This window comes from Carica papaya, chromosome 7, assembly GCF_054855325.1.
Source record: "Carica papaya isolate Zhongbai chromosome 7, ASM5485532v1, whole genome shotgun sequence".
Classification (NCBI taxonomy): domain Eukaryota; kingdom Viridiplantae; phylum Streptophyta; class Magnoliopsida; order Brassicales; family Caricaceae; genus Carica; species Carica papaya.
In genome coordinates, this window is record NC_142315.1 from 7,400,138 (window position 1) to 7,422,293 (window position 22,156).

A 22,156-nucleotide genomic window follows, 5' to 3' on the forward strand; every position below is an offset into this window, starting at 1 on the left:
TCTCTTAAAAGAAATTATATTCTGTCAGACTTCTCAAATATTTCATCTTTTCAGTCTTTATTTTTATTTATTGAGGGTTTTTCTTATTCTTTTATTTTGTAAACTTTTTTTTTTTTTTTTTTTTTAAAAAAATACACATATTAGTTACTTTCCTTAAATATTTTCCTCTTTTTTGGAAACAAAATTGTATATTTTTTATTCCAATAAATAATTTTATTACTTTTTTAATTTTTAAATAATAAAACTGTAATGTTATTAAAATTTGTAATATTTTATTAAACAATAAAAATTTCTTCTCCTCCTCTACGAACAAGGTTGGGCCTTATTCGGGGTATGAATCAAGACCCAAAAATAAGCAAACTTTTAATAAAAAGCTCAAATAAAAAATGTTGTATATTTAAAGTAAATACCATTATTACATCCTAAGTCTAATGGTTCTACTCATTGAATATAAATAAAAACATGTGAAGTCTCTAATAACTTTCAAATTAATAGGGTTAGAGATGTTCCCAAAGGGAGGGTTGAGATTCTCACGTGGCGTTCCCTGAGAATAGGAGTTTATTGTGGTGGCAGCATCATCGTTACTTTATCTTCCTTCTTCTATTTTTTTCCCTCCGCCTATTCAAGTTTTTGTTCTATCCTTTGTTGGTTCGTATTTTTGATTTAATGTTGCACGGACTTTTGACAATATATACAATATTACAAAAGTAAAACAGTTTACTCGGAGACCCTCTCCCCCCATGCCCGCCTGTAGGTTCGATTTTTTTTTTTTATTTATTGCCCCCCGAGACCCCCTAACATATTTTTTCGCAGGGGTACGTACCAAACCGGCCAAAACTAGCCAGGTCGAGGCGAACCGCCACCGTGTGCGATGGAGTCGGTGCCAGAGCACGGCAGCAGAACCGTGTCGAAACCTTAAAATTGACTAGAAAGAAGTTTCAACCCCGATTTTGGGTTTTTAGGGTATTTTTAGGTATGTGACGAGTATTTTAATTCCTGTAAAAAAATTTAAAACATTCGAGACTCGTTAGGAGGCGTAATAGATAGCACAACATTTCGAAACACCGATCTGGGTAAAGATTCCTTACCCTATTTCTCTGTTATGGTAAATTGAGGATTAATAATCGATAATTTGGTATTTTGTGAAACTTGAAAAAATCCTAAAAAAAAAATTTACAGGTTACTATTAATATCGAAATCGGTTAGTTCATATTTATCCTTATTTCCTGTTTATTTTTTTGTACTGCCTAAATTATTTATTATTATATTGTGCGTATTTATATTAATAGTTTTTATGATCTTTTCGAATATTTGGTTATTTGGTTCCTCCTGCATTGTTTATTCGGCATTCTGGTTACTTGATTATTCGGTTATATTAAATTATATCGCTTACTTAAATGTCATTTAAATTAATCTGTAAATATAAAATGAGATGTTAATATGCGTTGGTGGTTGTTTGAATGATGAGAATCTATATAAATAAAAGCTTACTAGTATCATGAGAAATGGTGGACGGATCCGGTACATACAGAATCCTACCGTAAACATTACTTTAATCGGACGGGGCTGAGAAGTCCCATATCGAAAAAGTTTTGGAAGATATGATTCACCTTCATACCGAACGGGGTATCGATACAATAGTGTTTTTGGCGCCCATTACGGACGGAGTATGGAGACGACTGAGTTAATTGTCAAATCTTGATATTAGGTCCACGAGTAGAGATACATCCCTATGGACCTCCAGATGTCCCAATAAGTAGGTTAAAATGAAGAATTATTGATCTTATGCACGAAATTAAATGTTACTTAATTATTTATTTTTATAGATTATTTTCAAAAAATTCTGTAATGGTAAGTATGAAATAAAACGTTTTAAACTTAAATGTATTTACTTAAATCAAGGGCTCCATTAATTGTTTTATGATTTTTACCAACTTTTGATTTTTTATATGAGTGATTAGTGTGATATTCTTACTGGGCTAATGTATCTCACCCTTATATTAACCATTTTAGATCAAGAAGATCAAAATCCAGATCCTGATCAGTAAGAGGGTTGTGAGTAGTTCACCTCCCGGACTCCTTTCAAATGCTAGTGGAGGTTACTCCAAGATATATATATATATATTTTTAATTGTCGTTTGTCTTTTTATGAACCAACCCAAAAAGAACATTCCGTAACTCTATTGTGCATTTAAATTTATTATGTAAGGAATGTAAACCTTAACATTATTATTCGCTTCTGCATTTAAAATATAAATTCATTTCCTTTGAGTTTTGGGTTATTACATAAGACATCTTATATTTCTCTTCCACCCATATCTTGGCGTATAGGCTATCAAATGCCTTCTCATTGGTATGTTGATTACACATAGAAAAGATCTACAATGGGCAAAGTCATTTTGATATAATGAAGAGTTTTTAAAAGTTGGCTGGTAATTTGGAGACTAGAATTTGGTCATAGAATTTATTTTTCTTCTGGTTCGAGAAGGAAAAAGACTTAAGTAAAGTTTGCCAAGGTAGTGCTTTATTTTAAATCTGTGGAAGGGGGAGAATACATATGATCTGAGGCTACCAGTGGCTGGAGTGAATTAGGTATGGGAATGGAGAAGCAAGTAAGAGACAAATGCAGAAGCTAAAGCTCAAACTAAAAATCAGACACCATCTTCGGTCTGCATAATAAAAATCAAGGAAAATGCTTCTATTCGTAAGGATGGATGGATGGGTAAGGGGGTCAAAGGTCGAGGCTCATATAGAGAAGTCTTGTTTGTAGATATGCAAAGAGTACCTACACCTTCTTCTATTGAACTCACTGAACATCAAGCTCTTGTATGTGGCACAAGGAATGAAGTTGCGGTACCTAATAGTGGAGGATGATTCCCAAATATTTTATAAAGGTTTACTCTTAACTTAACCCCCTAATTATGAATTTGTTTTACTTGCAGAGGATGTATATATTTTAAGACATTCTTTTCTTTTTTTTTACTTCTTTTTTAGATTTTCAAATTTTGATAACTTGGTCACCCATGTCTTATCTAGGAAGGTTCTAAATTAAATTATTTTGAATATATTTTTTTCATAAAACTCGTTAGAATGTAAATCCTAATAAGAGTAATATTATTTATAATTTTATTTAGCTTAAAAGTTTATCTCAATTTGAGATGTCTTTGAAATTCCAAATTAAATTATATTGAATTAAATGTTTGATAAATAAAATAAACGTGATGAAATTATATGAAGTTCTTAATACAAACTTATTAGATTAATAAGATTATGTTTGGGGTAAATTTTTAATTTACCATAACAAAGGATTATATAAGGATAAATTTCGTATTTTTTAACTTAGTTATCACTCTATATTAACTCTAGAATATAATATGTAGAAGGCTTTAGTTAAATTATACGATACTATAATTTTGCAATTTAATATATTACTTGAAATTGGACTTAAGTAGAAAATAATTTTATTATAGTAAATTATTATCTGTGTATATCATCGATAAACATAATGAATACATTAAAAAGTTTAGTCAAATTTCTCTTCGCGGTACATATGACCACCTTTTTCTTCATTATTCAAATTTGCAGTAACTGAAGCAGCATCAATAACGCATCTGCATGTATTATCGACACAATGAATGTGACCGCTCGGGCAAGCATAAGGTTGACAATCATTATCATTTGAACAAACTCCTTCGATGCTGATAACACCTGTTTGTAAAACGAGATTATTATTTATTAGCTAATTATATAATTTAAGTTATATACACTTATCATACTAATATATTCATGTATCTAGAAATATAAATTAAAAAAAAAAAAACTTGTTATTCTAAATTTTAGATGAAGATCGAGACTTACACGAAGAAATCATAAGAAAAGCCACGAGAACCGCTATCTTGCAAGAAATCTTCTCCATATCGAAATATGTTCAAATCACTAAGAATTTGTAATGCTGTATTATGATTTTTGTTGTCGAGGTTAATTTTCTTATTTATAGGATTAAAAAAAATCTAAAATTGGAAATACAATAGAAAAATATTAAATTCAATTTGTAAATAATATCATGGTTTGAATCATAAGGGTTTGATTCATAACACGCAATTAATGCTAATATTCAAAGTATGAACCAAAGGGAACAACTAGTATTAATTGGTCAATTCTTCGGATTAAATTCGAAATTAAAAATAAAGATAAGAAATAATTATGTATGGATTTATGGATTACATACTAAAAAGAGTCCAGTCATTAATATATTTTAGACTAACATAAATTCTTTTTATTATTTGGTCCTTGCTTTGTTTTTAATGAAGTTTGGCAGCTATCAAACTTGAATATTAAATTTCATAAAGATAATTAATGTATTTTATTTGAAAAATAGAAATAATGACAACACAGATTTAAGGAAAAAGAAGAGCTCTGCAATAACAATTTTTTTTTTATTTTCAAGTAAATTACTGATTTTCTGCTTCTACTTTTAACACCAATGTTTTATTTTAGTGCTAAGCATTATTTTTCATTACAATCTTTTAATTCTATTTCAAAAGTCTAATTCCATTTAAAAATAAATGGCAAAGACAAACTTTGTCTTCGTCTCTGTTCATCTTCTCCTTCTCCCACGCCAACAACACAGGTGTCATTGCAAATTTTGAGGCCATAAAGAGAGCTCTCCTCCTCTAGCCAAGGATGGTGTATTAATTTCTCAAAAGGAAAATTTGATTCAACCTCATTTACATATATATTCATCATATTGATTCTGGGTCTAATATGACAGTGAAAGTAGAAAGATTGCTCATAACACAAAAAAAAAAAAGAACTGTTGAAGATTAAAGGTATTTGGAATGAATGATATAAACCAAGATAATATATTTTTAAAATGTATGCGAAAGATAAAAAGAACACTTCCATTCCAATATTAAGACACTGATGTTCTACCCGAAACTTTCAAGATATATATTAAATTAAAATGAACACAGAAATTTAATTATCTAAGCCAAATTACGACAACATCAAAAAGTGTCGGACGAAAGGAGTAGCACTCAATTACAGTTCCGAACGCATAGTACAAATAGGGAGGCTTTGTTTAATTGATGCAATCTCTATATACATCGTCTCTGCCTTCACGCCAGTGTAGATGCTTGAATCAAACTAAAATGCAGCACTTAAAGTGCCATTTCAGCCTGCAAGGCTGCCAGTTCATCCTCCTCAGCAGTTCGCTTTTGAGGTGCAGGTCGCACTTGTTGCCTTCCTGCAGGCACCTGGACTGGAGCCACAGGGGTGGTTGTTGCTGGCTGAAGAAGCTGTTCTTCCAACTCAGCACCTTCAAGTTCTTCAAGCTCTGCTTCTAACTCATCCTGAAATTGAGATCTTTTAGATTAACAACTACATAATTAAAGAAAGCATTATTAAACAAAATACAAGAACAAGTCTTCTTGCAATCTTCTAAAAACTATACTTGGCAGTCATCTGGCAGCATTGAATTAGAGTAAGTTGATCATATATAACATAAATGAAATAAGGCTGTAGTTTAATCGTTGTGCAGTGTCTCATTCAAGGACTAATTATCTACCACAACTTAGCGACTCGTCTATATTCAAGCTACACCATTCGTAGCAACCAGGGGTAATGGCTGACTGATATATGGCAGAAAAATTGAACTGAACTATTTCAGAAGATCCTTTTTTTTATATTGAGCAATAATTCTCTCTGATACACTAGTCTTCCTCTTATCTATTTATTCGTGTTCATGGATGAATGGCCTCTTTTTCCTTCTTCATTCCCCCCCTTCACCAAGCTTGCAAGTTACCTAGATTGCTAAAGATGCCATCTATTTCTATCTCCCACTTAATTAATTATAAAATACTATATTCAAGATTATACCAAAAATTCATATAGCTATAGGTAAATTGTCGCAACCCTAAATAAAATTTGGTATTTCCACATTGAAACTGGAACAAACTTGAGCAAGGAAATTCGAGTACGCCTGAACCCGAAATACTAATTGGATGTTACTTGTTTTTAAGCAATAGAAAGTCATACCACTTCCACGAAAAGTAATAGTAACTCTACTGAATGTCTACTATGTGAGTTCATGGTGAACCAACAACTATAACAATCACTACAGCCGAGGTACCTCATTATTAAGACATCAATCAGCCAACCAAGTCCCAGAATTATATGTATACCAGAAAACTAAAATTAATACCTCATCAAAATCAGCTGCAGCTCCAATGGGAGTTGATAAAGCTTCCTGGATCTGTTTCATGTTCTCAGTCTGCTCATTTATCTCATCCATAGTCTTGTCAACATCATCGATGTTCCTGTGAATGAAACAAGTTTAACCAGCATCAGCAAGGAAAGATTGCCATTAGTAATAAAGAATGTAGCAACAAATTGAATCCAGCCAAGTCCCTTCCACAACAACTTGCCTAGACTAACATTATGGAAGCATATGTGAAAACCCAATAAAGTATATTTACCAACCAGCCAAGTCCCTTCCACAACAACTTGCCTAGACTAACATTATGGAAGCATATGTGAAAACCCAATAAAGTATATTTACCAACAAATAAAACTAACACATACGTTGCTTTCTGCATTGCCTTCATTGCAGCTGCTCCAGTTCTCAATGCATCCACAGTTTCTGTAGTTGCTTTGGCACCTTCTAGCATTATCATCTGTGAATGCAGATACATGGTTAATTACGACAGAAAAACCAGCAAAAGCTACAGAACACTTTCTTCTTTCTTTTTCGTGATAAAACCATTTGTATATGTAAATATCAAACTTACTTGATCATGAATTCGCAGCTGAAAATTTCCAAGCTGTTCAATTTGTTGTTCGTAAAGCCTCTTCCTCTTCAAACATTGTATAGCCGCTGCAAAATCATAATAAGCAAGTATAAGTGAAAAAACAAAATATCTGATAAGGACTATTAACAGCATAGAGCTATTAAGCAGCCTTCCCTGGTAGATTTCTTTAGAACTTGAAAACAATTTTCTAATTTTCAAATGCTGGATAAAGATGCAAGAATTAATGAATCATTTACCAAGTCTATGACCAGAATCTTCTTTTTTTGAGGGGTGGGGGGTTGAGGGTAAAGGAAAAGAAATAGCATGTTAATTTATAAGCATTGTGCATTGAGCAAGCTTTTGATAACAGCATTGGTAGGGTCTGAAAAATCGTGCTTTACAGGAATTTAAATGACTGGGAATTAGAGGAATTTGAAAATCTACTGCCATTACTGGAAACTATCTGAATTAGCAACAACGAAGACAAACTGATTTGGTCTTTAGAAAACAGTGGCTCTTCTAGTGGCTGCTTCTTCTATAATTATATTGCTGGCCTTAACAGACAGAACAAACCGGTTTTCCCTGCAAAAATGATTTGGAAGGCTAGCGCACCACCAAGAATCTCCTTCTTTGCTTGGGAAGCTTCCAAAAATCATATCCTAACCATTGAGAATCTCATGAAAAGAGGCAGTAATCTACCAACAGATGCTTTTTGTGCAAGAACAATTCCGAAACCTGTAACCATCTTTTGCTTTGGTGCCTTAACACTTATTCATTATGTTCTATGGTCTATGGTCTCCTTGGAATCTGTTGGGTCATGGCTGGTACTGTTAAAGAAGAATTGCTAGCTTGGGAAATGTTAAGCAGAAAGAACAAAAAATTCAGACTCATCCCTCTTACTATCTTCTGGGTAGTTTGGAATGAAAGGAACAACAAAGCTTTTGAAGGAAAGGAAGACACTTTTGGCAACATTTTGAACAAATGGTTTCATATTTTTGGTTCTATTGCGCTTGAACATAACATTAACCATTTTGATGATTTGGGGTTAATTGTAAATATATTAATTGACTTGTAACTCCTTTTGTATATGGGTTGGGACCCTCTTGGCGCCCCATTTCAATATATTTCTGTACTTCTATTTTTCTTCTTTCTTTATGGAGGTAACTCCTATTTATCCATATACAATAATAAGCGCAAGGATTAATTGAATATCTTGAATATACAGCATTAAAGAAAACCACTAACATAAAGAAAGGACTGAAATACTTTAAACAATCTCTATACATTAGTACCCCTTTTATTTTTTGTTCTTGAGAATTCTTTAGCCTTTTCAACCTCTGCTGCTGCTTTTTTCAGGAGTACTTTTTCCTTTTTCTCTAGCATTTCGAGGGTCTGCAGAATGCAAAAGACAATGGACTTAGTTAACCAAATTTTTACAAAAGAGAGATGAAAACAGAATGAGAACAGAAATAGAATGTTGGAGCAGTATCAAAATCACAAGGAAATAGAACGTTGAAGCAGTATCAAAATCGTAAAGTTGCGTTATAACTCTAGCAGAGTTGGACCAAACGCAAAACAGAAAGAGCACTAGACCAACTTAAAAAATCATACAAGAGAAAAGCAAATAATTGCATTTATTTGGAACACCTACGATTAACATTTCAATCAATTAGAAAAAATTTGACTAGAGTTCAATGGATACCAAAAAGGAAAAAGAAAGAAAAACTAAGTAGCAGCTACCACGGAGCCTAATTTGAATACAGATACATACATACAACATGAAGCAATCGCAGATCATCAAAACCGACCGCATAGAATACTTGAAAAGTAATGTTACAATATTCTAATTCACCAAATAGCCAAATTCAAACGAGAAATTAAATGAGAAGCAAAGGAATCGGTCATCATACCTCGTTTAACTTGTCTAACGTGGCGAGGGCATTTGACTCCTGTTTAGGTTTCCCAAATAGTCTATTCAACATGATTGATTATATGTAATTAAACTCCAATCTTCTCTGTGACAAGAAACATCAACGATTAAAAGAATTACAAGAAAACCCTCATTTCTAATATCAACCGTGGAAAGCAGGAAGTCGTAGAAACTGAAAGAATCGATCTTCAACAAAAAGTGAAGAAAGAAAAATCACTGATAAATTAAAGACAAACCTGCGTAGTTGATGGATTGGGTAATTGATCGAAAAGACAGAGAAAGATCTGTGAAAAGTAGAGGAAGAGGGAGGTCTTTACTTAGGCGCGTTGCTTTTATAATCGAACCCAAGCTACCTTCTTTTCTTCACGGTGTTGTTGCGAACATTGACTTCATAGGCGTCCGAGCACTAATCGGCGTAAAAACGGTGTCGGTTTTGCGTTCATGTTCGGAATTCCGAATTCTAAACAGATTTTTTAAATTCGGAAAATATGGATTTTTGGTGCCCCGTCAAAACTATTTTCTTTTTTCTTTTCCAAACCCACTAAACTTTGGACTATTTATCAATTAATGTTATACATTTTGCATTTTCATAAGGTAACCTCATATATAAATTTAACAATATTCTTAATCAAATATTTTAATTAATTTTAATAAATTTATAAAAGATATTGATAGAAATAAAGTGTTTTGATCGTTACTCATTGTGATAAGTTTGTACAATTTATTCTGTCTTGATTCATTTACGCAATAATATAAAATAAAAATATTTATATATTTTTTAATTTATTTTTTACTTTCAAATTATCTAATATGAGCATATATTTTACAATGTATAATATATTTTCTTATAGTACTTTCGCTAGTTATCGATGTTAGTAACAACAGTTTTGACAAATTTATTATATAAATCTATGAAAAATATATTATTATAATTATATATTTTAATAATTACGTTATTAATAAAATGCAACTATTGGGTTTTATCATAAATGTTGCTAACTCTTAATATAAATAACAAGTAAAATGTTAAGGATAAAATAATTCTATAACAAGATTATAATAATGAGACTTAAAATACATCTTTTTATAAAAATTTATGATTAAAAAAAAAAAGTTAACATCACTTGAACAATATCAAATTAGATAAGATTAATATATTATGTATATTTGTATAATGGGTATCATGATATTTATATAGGTTTTCACTAAAAAAACAAAATTCAATGTATTGGCTTGAATATATAAATTATTATACAAACTCATGTAGGAGATATATCCTCAACTCATATGATTTTACAGTTGTTGATTTACTAGAATGATTAGTAATTTTAATACTTAATATTAGCAATTATTCAAACTTATTAAATTTTGTGAGTGGTCTCTTGCTTAATAATAAAAAGATTATGTAAATTTTAAAACAAATGTGATAAAGTAAATTTATTCTTCTGTATTATGATTATGTAATATAATTTTTATTGGGGTGGATAATGAAATGTTTTATTTAATATGATCATATAAATGTTAAAGGTTAATTAGTGAAATTAATTAAGTTTATATAATAAGCTTGATTAAAGAGTTTATTGAACAAGTAAGTAAAATTATAATCTAAAGAGTTTAATCAAATAGTTTACATTCTAAATAAAGTAATGGAAATTAATTATTTTATCAGATTTTTGAACTATTTATTTATTTATTTTAAAACAACAATTATCATTAATTATTAAAACAATACACCGTAAGTAGAAGGCAACTTCTCCCATACATGCAAACTGGAAAAATAAAAAGCTTCATTCGCGAGAACGATGCACCACAACATTACCATATCTTCTAATCCAATTTATGAAAGTGTTCGGTCTTAAGGCCAACATCTTCCTATAGTCTTCCCCGATGAAATTGTATTTGGAGTTGTCTGTAGAGCGGGATGTGATGGCGGTCATTACATTATGAGCATCCTTCTTCAGAATGCTCGGCCCATTGAGGTTTTTTGATATAAATTGAAGTGCACTTCTGCAACCCATTAGCTCAGCAAGATATGGCGATCGATATGCCAATATTCTACCAGTTGAAGCCTTCAGTACTTTTCCTTCTTAGTCTCAAAAAATAGCCCTGAAACTCGCCTCTGAGATATATGCTCATTGATCGCCCCATCCACATTGCATTTCCTTGTGCCAGTAGCAGGAGATTACCACTGAGCCGACCCATTTGACATATGTTCTTGATTTATATTACCCCTGGCCCTGATCTCTCGTGCTTGTCTCTATTCCTTTAAATATTTTTGCATTATCCAAATTGATGACCAATCTGCAAAATATTTATCCGTTTCGGACGAGCTCATTGTGTTCTAACCGAATAGGCCCTAAACAGCACAATATCTCTTCAAACACTTCTTTTGATTTCGCCTTAGCCTGGGATAGAAGCCATCCAGCGAGGTCATGCCTCTGAACTACCTGTAATTGAACACCAAAAATTTGCCAATATTGAGTTGTTTTTTTTGCACTCGAAGAAGGATGTTGTATGGTCTCCTCCTTACCGTAGCGTGGGCATGAACTGTCAAGTGCAATTATTTTTTGTCCTTAAACGAACTTTAACCGGCAGAGTATCATTTAACAATCTCCAAGCAAAGTTTTGTACTTTGGGCGAGACCTTAGTTTTTTAAATTATTCTCCAGACATTATATTGTTCAGTTGATCGACTTGAGTGTAAATCCCTTAAATAACGATGTGCAGATTTAATTGTACATTGACCATCTTTGGAAAAAGCCTAAATGAGTCTGTCTTCTCTTCTGTTTATACTTAATGGGATACAACGGATAAGTGCAGCTTCTTCCTCCCTAAATAACCCATTAAGCATGTCGATATCCTAGTGTAGTCGTCCCTCATCCATGATATCACAGACTAACAAATCCTCAAGGTCATCCACATATATACTTCGAACATAGAAATCTTATTCCCTAGATAACCACAGATCTTTCCATACTCTCACTTTCTCGCCTGATCTAACAACCCTCCGTAAGCCACTGCTCAACAAATTCCTAGCCATGAATAAACTCCTCCAAGTGAAACTCGGGTTAGAGCCCAACCTAGCAGTTAAAAAGTGGCCACCTGAAAAATATATTGCTTTTAGGGTGTGTGATAATAACAAGTTCGGGTTATTAAGTAGCCGTCAGCATTGGTTACCAAACATGGGAAGATTTAAGCTTTGTAGGTATTGGAAGCCCATCCAGCCTTTGTCCTTGCTTCAACACAAAGAATCCTATGACAACCAATGGATACTTCTCTCACAATTCCTCTTCGAACCCCATCAGAAGCTGTTCATCATCCCGTGGAGTTCATCACATAGAAGCGAGAGGATATAAAACACACTCTTACAGAATATCGGGAGCGTTTGTGTCACTATTTTGAGTAGGATCTCCTTCCCTGTTTCAGATAGGAACCTAGTGTTCCACATTGTTAGTTGATTCCTGAGTATGTCTTTCAGAGACATAAATATTTTGCATTTACTCCGCCCATGGTAAATTAAGATACAATTATGCATTCCTAGTATGCTGTTCAGAAAAGTCGCGAGTTCTTGGGGAGTATTTAAACTGAAGTAGGTACCAGATTTCTGATAGTTAATCGCTTGGCCAAATGCCCTCTCATATAATTAGAGCATGTGTTTAATTTGATAGCATTATTATGTGTTTACTTTGAAGAAAAAGAATTAATCGTCAGTGAATAATAGGGGGGTTATTCTAGGACTTTGGGGGCATATCCGGTGGCCGTGAATCTTTTAAGCCTCCTCAGCTTTCTGGAACAGGGCTGATAATCCTTCAACACACAAAATAAATAAAGAGATAGGGGATCGCCTTGCTGAAGACCCTTGTGTGGAGTGATTGGCCCGATCTCCTCACCATTGAGTTGCACCGTGTATTGGATAGAGGTTACACACATCATCATCAGGTGTACCCATTTCTGTTCAAAGCCAAATTTGAACAGGTTAGCTTCCAAATATTCCCATCTCACCGAGCATAAGTCTTACTTACGTCAATCTTTACAGCCATATCACATTTCTTCCTTCTTTTCACTGTTTTCATGCGATGTACAATATCAAATGTTAATAACACATTATCTATCATCAATTGACCCAGAACAAAAGCTGATTGGGTATCCTCGATGAGTTCCTGCAAAATCATTCTCATCCGGATAGTTAGTGTTTTTGAGAATATCTTATAGATTACACTGCATAAAAAGATTGATCTTATATCCTTAATCATTTCGGGGTTATCTTTCTTGGGTATCAGGACTATTTTGGTGTCATTAATCAGCTCAGGGAGGTTCCCCTGTTCAAACACCTTTTAACAACAAGATATAACTTCCCTCCCAATAACACTCCAAAATCTCTTAAGAAAGCTGGGTTCATCCCATCAGGTCCAAGCGACTTGTTGAGATGCATTTGAAAAGTCGTCACTTTAATTTCTTCAGCACTAAGAGGGGCTACCAGTTGCTTATTAGCCTATGTTCTGAATTTGTTAGTCACTTGACTGACCACGTCTTCATATTCCCCATCTGAGGCCTTGAAGAGTTATGTGAAATTTGGATTATATGCTCTTGCATGGCGGCCAAATCCCGTATCCACTCCTCATTCTCATCCTGCAAGGTCATGAGGTGATTTGTTTCTTTTAGGTTGTATGGCATGTCTATGAAAATACTTGGAGTTATGGTCTCTATGTTGCAGCCAAAATCTCTTCGCTCTTTGTTTCTAAAAGGCGTCTTCTTGTTCAAGGATTTGATATTCTCCATATCAGCTTCCCAGATTTCTGTTGGCTACTACTATCTCTAGATCTCCTTGTTGCCAATAACTGATTGTAGATTTTATTTTTTCTGTTAGCAAACTGAGTGACTTATGAGTGTCCCCATTCCTTCCGTGCTAACCCGCAACTTGTTATCTTCGACATAATGGTAGGGTCACTCTCATCTCTCCAGCGATCTGTAACAATATTCGTTACCTCCGGATTTAATAACCAAGCATTTTAAAATTTAAACTGAGTTGTTGCTTTTCTTACTTTGGAGGAAAGCGAGCTAACCAGAGATCATTTGTTGCGCATTTATCATTTCTTTCTCGAATTATGTTGTTATCACTTCCCCGCGATAAGATAAAATGATTCCCTATCAACAGCATGATCCAAAGTATCATGAAAACGTGATATAAGTGAAGTAAATGGAGATGCCCCCCCGCCCCCACACCAATCCTTATCGGTCTCAGAAGCTATATCATTAAAGTCGTTGATAATAGCCTACGGAGCATTTCTGTTTGTTGCTAGTTGTTTCAAAATCTGCCATGTTTCCTACCTTCTGTGTCTGTTTGGGTGCCCATAATATCCCGTCAGTATCCATTCCCTTTCGGTTGGCTGTTGATCCTTAAATCCACATGGTTTAGTGAGTAAGATTGTATATGAACGTTGCATGTCGTCGACCAAAACACTGCCAAAACCCTGAAAACAGACTCAAATCCCAGTTATAACTTCACTGTTCAAGTTTTTGTTTGTTTACCAAGGTTTCCAGCATGAAAATAATATCCAACTTAAATTTACATATCAGCTCCTTGAGAGCTATCACTATCCGAGGGTTGTCAAGCCCTTAGTAGTTTCAGCTTAAGATTTTCATGGCTTTCGATGAGCCTGGAGGTCAGGTCCCGCAAATCTCTCATTTTAGTGCTTGTTTTCAGTTGGTAGCTGATGGTTCACAGAGTCAGCTATATTAGGATTCTGTTCACAGGTTGGCATGGAACGCTGTTGTTTTTACCCTTTTCCTCGGCCAGACTATTATTCTTCTGCTATCGAGGCCTGAGTTCTCTCTTGTTGCAAGCCCAATGCTTCCACTTTATTACGGCCCAATAAGGCGTCTTGTTCCATATCCGCAATATCCCTCTCATCTTCTTATTCATTTCTAATTGACGTGATCCCGCATGATCAAGGAAGGCAAATATCACATAGGATTCTAGCTTTCCTTCCTTACCCTTTTCGTATCCCGTAGATATCGTGAATGATTTGGGGAGTAATATGGCAGTATCATCCCAAACCCATTTACTTACCGGTAAGTTTCTTCGGCGTGGCTGAGCTCTGATGGAGTTGTCCCATTCTGGTTGCACTTATTTCGAGCCTTGATGGATTAGTAGCTTACAAGAGTTTTCAAAATGCCCTAGCCAGCCACGTAGGTAGCAGAAAAGTGGGAGTCGCTCATACTTGAAAGTTGCATAAGTTGATTGTCCATTGTACATGTTTAACTTCTTCATTCGAAACAACAACTTATGCATGTCCACCACAACCCGGATCAGCATGCAATCACATTCACTTGTATTGACCTATTTTAAATCATAATCAATGTATTTACCGAGAAAACTCTTGAATTGTCTGGCCATAATTTTCGACACACAGCTCGCTAGAAGTGCATGAACTTGAATCCAGAAGTGACAGTCATTTATTTCCACTGTGAGGGGGTTCTTTCCATTTCAGAGGCGATGGATGGCCAGTAGATGGTTATTGAATGTCCATGGTCCCTCATTGATTATTTGTTGGATGTCCACCTCGTAGAAGAAGTGAAATAGGTAGCACCCAAAACTCAAATCCTAGATATTCACTCCAATTAGCCACTGCCATACATCAGCTAGTGTGTTTTGCATGAGTTCAAATTTAACGACCACTTCTATCAAAAACCTTTCGACAAGGCAGAATTCATATGATTCTTGGAGGTCCGCTGCAATATCAGCAATGTTGACGACGTCATGGTAATAAAAGATGAATGAGTTTATTTTAACAGGATTAATTTAAATATTGCTGGATTTACTAAACAAAAAAAAGTTTGTATTGTCTAGACATGAGAGATAGAAAGAAAATATCTGCATAAAAACTAATGATGAAAGGATTTTTTTTTTCTTGAGAAGATAGTTGGTATTTTTAAGGACTATGATAAAATTTATTTGTCTATATTATGATAATGTAATATAAGTTTTAGTAAGAGTGAATAATGAGATGTTTTATTTAATATGATTATATGAATATTAAATTTTAATTAATGAAATTAATTAAATTTATATAATAAGCTTGATTAAAGAGTTTACTGAAAAGTAAGTAAAATTATAATATAAAGAGTTTAATCAAGTAGTTTACATTTTAAATAAAGTAATGGAAATTAATTATTTTATCATATTTTTGAATTATTTAAATTATTTTTTTAAAAAAAGAGTATAAAATTATTAGAAATATCGGATGATGCAATGTTGACGATGCCATTTGCTTTTCTTCGTTTTTGCATGTCGTTCCATTGTCATCTTCAAGCTTCTATTACCCCATCCAAACCATAAATTTCCCTACTTGCTTCATGTTCCAACAATCCCCTAATTCAAACACTTCCATGCTCATGGTTGTCCACAAATGGGTATTATTGATTTTCACTTTTCACTTGTTTATGCCCTCATCCATTGCTGCAGAATCTGCTTTCAATGGTGAATGGCTTAAATTCTGATCAAATTGTTTAAGTTTGCCAAGAAACCAGAGATTCAGGATCAGATGGTTAGTATTAGAAGGAAAATACATGAAAACCCAGAGCTTGGTTTCCAGGAATTTGAAAAAACCAGTAAGCTTATCAGAACCGAGCTTGATCAGTTGGGAATCCCTCACAAAGACCCAGTTGCTATTGGCCATGATGCTCATGTTGCCATGCTTCTTGGTGCTGCAAAGATACTTAAGGAAAATATTCAACAAATTTAGGTTCTTTCCTTTCTTTTTCATTCATATAAAGTCACTGGTTGCTGTTATGTTACCGATTTTAATTGTGAGTTATTGAACAGTTTAGGGAGAAAAAAAAAGAAGAAATTGCTTTTCTTTTCATTTTTCTTATTCATGGAGCCACGAATGATGAAAACCCAGAATGTACTGGGTAGGAATAATATTCAGTTTCAAATATTTTTACACTGTTAAATTGCTGTATCATCTGACTTAGCTGGTATATACCTGTAAAATGATCGATTGGTTGCATATTTGTAGTGATTATGATTCAACAGTCATATAGAATACAGATGAAATCATTTTAGTTCATAATTCTATCGAGAAACTACATGTAATCTACTGTAGATTGATTCTCTGATATTAGAATTATCTTCAAATGTCTATACAGGTATAGGGATAGGAAATGTTCGTCCTCGGTTGATTTCGTGGGGTAAGACTTGGCACTAGAGTTAATATCTTGGACGTTTGAACTTCACCAATAAACAATCATAAATGCAAACTTAACATTGGAGCTGGCATCATTGCCCCTTAAAACTATCGATGCCCCAGAGCGAGCATGCGTATTGAAATTTTGTAGTTTGACATGTCGATTGAGAAACTCAAACTAGAAAAGTGGAAAGGGAAGTTACAAGGTAACTGAACTCAATACAATCATCCCAAAGACATAAGAACCTGGCTATTGATGCAAGATGTAAGGGGAGGGAAGCTCCACACTAAACATGACTCTTAATTAGAGATACAAATATATGTTAAAGATATGTCTCCATTAAATGTGAATATTGTACGTGTAACTTAATTTTATTTTCGTTTCTTACCCTCCTGTTTTTAGAGGTTCATTATGGTGGAGCATAAATTTCCTAGGGTAACTTTAATATTTGCAAGTCTAAACATCCATGTTTCTACAACAAGTTACTTTTGTAATTATGTTTTTTGTTATGATAGGGAACAGTAGTGCTTGTTCTTCAACCTGTTGAAGAAGGATTTGGGGGAGCGAAGAAAATGATAGATGAAGGAGTATTGAATAATGTTGATGCAATCTTTGGTATTTACGTCTTTTCTGCATTTCCATCGGGCATAGTCCCCACCAGACCTGGCTTGATACTTGCTGAAAGCGGTTTCTTTGAGACAGTGATAAGTGGAAAATGTGGTCATACAGCACTTCCCCAGCACGCTATAGACTCTATTTTAGCAGCTTCAAATGTGATTGTTACTTTACAACATCTTGTTTCACGTGAGGCTGATCCCCTGGATTCTCAGGTGCTGTCCCTGTAAACATTAGCACAAATTAGAATATCTGCTTGAATGAGATGTATATCCAGTTTTCTTCTCTTTCTTTTTCAACTTTTTGTTTCTTTCTTCTTTTCTAGTCTTTCAGTAGAAAAATAAGGGAATAAATTAGTTTTGTCAGCTATATAATTTCTATTTTTTGCTATAAACGGAGGCAGTCACAAATTTGGTGACGAATAACCAAATTTTGTTATTTCTTCCTCCCCATAATTCTGTTAGGAGTTTGTTAGAATTTAGGCTGTATATATATACATTTGATGAATGAAAATGACAAGCAGAAGCATTATTTTCTCTATTAAATTCTTTATGGTATCAGAGCATACCTGATCCAAAAGAAAAGAGATCACTGCTGAGCCAACGTCTTCAATGGCCACGGGTAAGCTTCCGTCTTCTCCACCAGAGGTTTTCTTTGGTTCCTATCACCACACAGTAACCACCAGAGTTGTGAGTGAGATGTCATGGTCCTGTATCACAGAACACAAACTCGACGGCAGCAATTACCTTCAATGATCATCGTTTGTGCGCTTATTCATCCGCATAAAAGGGCGTCATGGGCACTTCACTGACGAGCTCGTGCCTCCTCTTGCGTCTGACTCATGGGAGATTGAAGACAACATGGTCATCTCCTGACTTATCACCTTGATGACTCCTAAAATCAGAGAGAATTTCCTTCTCTACGAAACTGCCCACGAAATCTAGAAGGTAGTTCAGGAATTATACTCTAATAAGGAGAACACCTCAGCTATTTTCAAAATTAAATTGACACTCTATGACCTTCGGTAAGGTGAGTTGAGCGTCACTCAATATTACAATCTCCTAACCCGTAATTGGCAGCAGATGAATGTCTTTGAGGAGTGTCGTTGGAGCTGTCCTAAGGACGCGAAAAGCTTCAAAGATTTCGTTGAAGAAAAGCGAGTTTTTAAATTTTTGCTAGGGCTGAATAAGAATCTCGATGAGATTCGGGGACACGTACTGAGCACCAAGCCATTGACGAGCCTTCAGAAAGTTTTTCTGAGGTTCGACGCAAGGAGAGCCGTCAGAAGGTCATGATGGGAGAGATTGACCAAACTCACCCGACTGAAAATGCTTTAGCACTCACAACCTGAACTGTTGATAGTCGAACGAAGAAGACAAAGCCTTGGTGCGATCACTGTCGGAAGCTAGGGCACACTCAGGATCGTTGCTGAAAACTTCATGGTAAAGCAAGAGACTGAAAACCATCTTCGAGTGAGTGGAAGACGTCGAAGGCAGAGAGCTCCAACAAGCATCAAAGGAATCACGTTGTTGTTGAGGAAATGCCCTCTAATGCAGTGGAAAAGGACCCATTTACCCCTAAGTAGTTGGAAGCTCTCCAACGTAGTCTGTCTAAAAGATCTTACCCGATTAGTGCCTCTGTGGCACACAAAAGTAATATTCTTGATTTGTTTGTTTTTTCAGAAAAAAGGCAGGTGTGGGTGGTAGACTTTAGAGCATTTGACTATATAAGTGGAGATGCCTTAATGTTTCAAAATTACAAAAGATGTAAAGAAAATTTTTCAATCAGAATTGTCGATAGTTCTCTCTCAAAAGTGGTTGGAATGGGTTCTGTAAATTTGTCTCCAAATTTGACTTTCTGTTCAGTTCTCCATGTTCCAAATTTGGACTGTAATCTATTATCAGTCAGCAAGTTATCTGAAGATTTGAATTATGCTGCAAAATTTTTTTCTAATACGTATAATTTTCAGGATTTAGATTCGGGGATGACGATTAGCAGTGTTATGATGAGTTCAGGATTATATTTTGCTTCAAGTCAATACTTTTAAAAGACAAGCTCACATTGCAGTATGTGCAAACTCTGTTTTTATTTCTGCAAAAAATGATCATGATATTATATTGTGGCACTATAGATTATGACATTCAAATTTTATGTACTTGAAAAAGATGTTCCCATTACTATTTTAAAAAAAAGATCTAGTTTCATTACAGTGTAAAGTATGTCAATTTTCTAAACATACTTGAAGTTCATTTCTTATTTTGCCATACAAACCCTCAAAACCATTTGCATTAATTCACAGTGATGTATAAGGCTCTTCCAGGGTTTCCAACATTTCCGTAACTAGGTGGTTTGTATCTTTTATTGATGATTATACAAGAATCACCTGGATATTTCTCATGAAAGAAAAATCTGAAGTGGGATCTCTATATAAAAAATTCCATATAATGATTTAAACCCAATTTCATGCTACCATCCAAGTGTTGAAATTCAACAATGCTTGTGAATATTTTAAAACTACCATTGAAAAATATTTTATTGAACATGACATTATTCATCAAAGCTCTTGCGTTCATACTCCACAACAAAATAGCATAGCCGAAAGGAAAAATAGACATATCGTTGAGGTTGGTAGATCATTCATGTTCACCACTTATGTCTCAAAATTTCTTTGGGGAGAGGCTGTTATTTTAGTTACCTATTTGATTAATTGGATGTCCTTCCGTATTTTACAGTTTCAATCATACTACACTATCCTCTCAAATGCTTTCCCAATTCATACATATTAAAACTTTACCACTTAAAATCTTTGGTTGTTCAGCATATGTCCATGTTCATAAACATATTCGTGCAAAATTAGACCTAAGAGAAATAAAATATATTTTTGTTTGGTACTCTACTAATAAAAAAGAATACAAATGTCTAGTTTCGGAATCCCGATGTTTTTATAATATAATGGATATCACATTTTTTAAGAACCAATCATTTTATCCCACTACTGATATTCAAGAAGAGACATTCACTCAGAAATATCAGTTGTGGGATGTAAGTGTACCTCTTCTGTACCGACAAAATCCACCACTAGACAAACCTTCCTTGGAACCTGAATCTGAAACCTCACAAAAGAAACCTGAACAAAACCAGTTACAGAAAACATATTACCTGCAACGAGTGAGTTACATGTCTATACGAGAAGAAATAAAGAAAAAATACCTGAATCATCCAAGTACTGCCATGAATCTACTCTTGATCCAAGTAATGTAATCTTTGTACCAACTTTTGATTATGATATTCCTATTACTTTGAGGAAGGATACCCGGACATGCACTAAACATTCTATACAGAATTATGTTTCATTGGACAAATTATCCTCGAAACATCATGTTTTTGTGTGGAGGATAGACAACAACTCACCAGAGCCCAGAATAATACATGAGGCTTTAAAAATTTCAAAATGGAAGATAGCTATCTTAGATGAGATCGAGGTACTTGAAAAGAATGAGACATGGAAGCTAATTGATCTACCTCCAAGAAAGCGTCAAGTGGGGTGCAAATAAGTCTTTACAACCAAATAAAACCCAGATGGGAGTGTGAATCGGTTTAAGGCCTGCCTGGTAGCTAAAGGCTATACTCAATCATATGGTGTAGACTATCTGGAGACGTTTACACCAGTTGCCAAGCACAATATTATTCGAGTACTTCTCTCACTTGTATCTAATCTTGACTGGTCACTTTATCAACTAGATGCAAAGAATGCATTTCTTAATGACGATTTGGAAGAAGAAGTGTATATGGATATACCATCAGAGTTTGAACTAACAGACAATCCTCAGAAAGTGTATAAACTGAAGAAATCATTCTATAGCCTAAAACAATCTCCAAGGGCATGGTTTGATAAATTCACAAGAGCTGTAAAATATGAGGATATGAACAATGTCAATTCGATCATACACTGTTTGTCAAACACTGCGTCTCATGTGAGAAAGTTATTTTGATTATATACGTTGATGATATTATTCTTATAGGAGATCACCTTGAGGAGATTCAGAAATTTAAAGAATTTCTGGCCAAAAAATTTGAAATAAAAGATCTTGAGGTACTGAAGTACTTCTTTGGTATGGAAGTGGTTAGATCTAAAAAGGAGATTTTAGTATCTCAACGAAAGTACGTTCTGGATCTCCTAAAGGAGACTGGAATGTTAGGAAGCAAGCCCGTTAACATTCTGATGGATTCAATTATCAAACTTGGATTCAGAATCAGTGAGAAAATAGTTGACAAAGGAAGATACCAGAAACTTGTTGGAAAACTTATCTACTTAGCACATATAAGACCAAGCATCAATTTTGCAGTGAGTACAGTAAGTAAGTTCATGAATAAGCCAACTGAAGATCACATGATAACTGTGTATCGAATTTTAAGATATCTCAAGATGATTCCAAAATAAGGATTGTTCTTTCGGAAGACAAAAAGAAGAGGTGTTAAAATTTACACTGATGCAGATTGGGCAGGTTCTACAGATGACAAAAGATCTACATTAGGATATTGTACATATGTTTGGGGTAACCTGGTTACCTGGAGAAGCAAGAAACAATCGGTTGTCTCGCAGCAGTGCATAATCTGAATTTAGGGCGCTTGCT

General features: G+C 34.3%; 2 protein-coding genes and 1 long non-coding RNA gene across 3 annotated transcripts; 2 read left to right on the top strand and 1 right to left on the bottom strand.

Annotated features, from left to right (window-relative positions):
* Nucleotides 1-313: 313 nt before the first annotated feature.
* Nucleotides 314-1,756, top strand: LOC148252924 (uncharacterized). Its single transcript, XR_015813393.1, has 2 exons — nucleotides 314-648; nucleotides 814-1,756. It is a non-coding gene; the product is annotated as an uncharacterized LOC148252924 (long non-coding RNA).
* A 3,197-nt stretch (nucleotides 1,757-4,953) lies between these two features.
* Nucleotides 4,954-9,095, bottom strand: LOC110812452 (vacuolar protein sorting-associated protein 32 homolog 2-like). The gene is made up of 7 exons (XM_088207956.1): nucleotides 8,955-9,095; nucleotides 8,699-8,803; nucleotides 8,081-8,180; nucleotides 6,789-6,874; nucleotides 6,583-6,674; nucleotides 6,203-6,317; nucleotides 4,954-5,351 (listed from the first exon to the last, which is right to left on the bottom strand). Exons 2-7 carry the CDS (start codon nucleotides 8,768-8,770, stop codon nucleotides 5,160-5,162), a joined length of 657 nt encoding a protein of 218 aa, XP_088064082.1. The 5' UTR covers nucleotides 8,771-8,803; nucleotides 8,955-9,095; the 3' UTR covers nucleotides 4,954-5,159.
* A 7,017-nt stretch (nucleotides 9,096-16,112) lies between these two features.
* Nucleotides 16,113-18,817, top strand: LOC148252925 (IAA-amino acid hydrolase ILR1-like 1). The gene is made up of 4 exons (XM_088207819.1): nucleotides 16,113-16,130; nucleotides 16,232-16,426; nucleotides 17,423-17,737; nucleotides 18,602-18,817. Exons 1-4 carry the CDS (start codon nucleotides 16,113-16,115, stop codon nucleotides 18,815-18,817), a joined length of 744 nt encoding a protein of 247 aa, XP_088063945.1.
* Nucleotides 18,818-22,156: the final 3,339 nt, after the last annotated feature.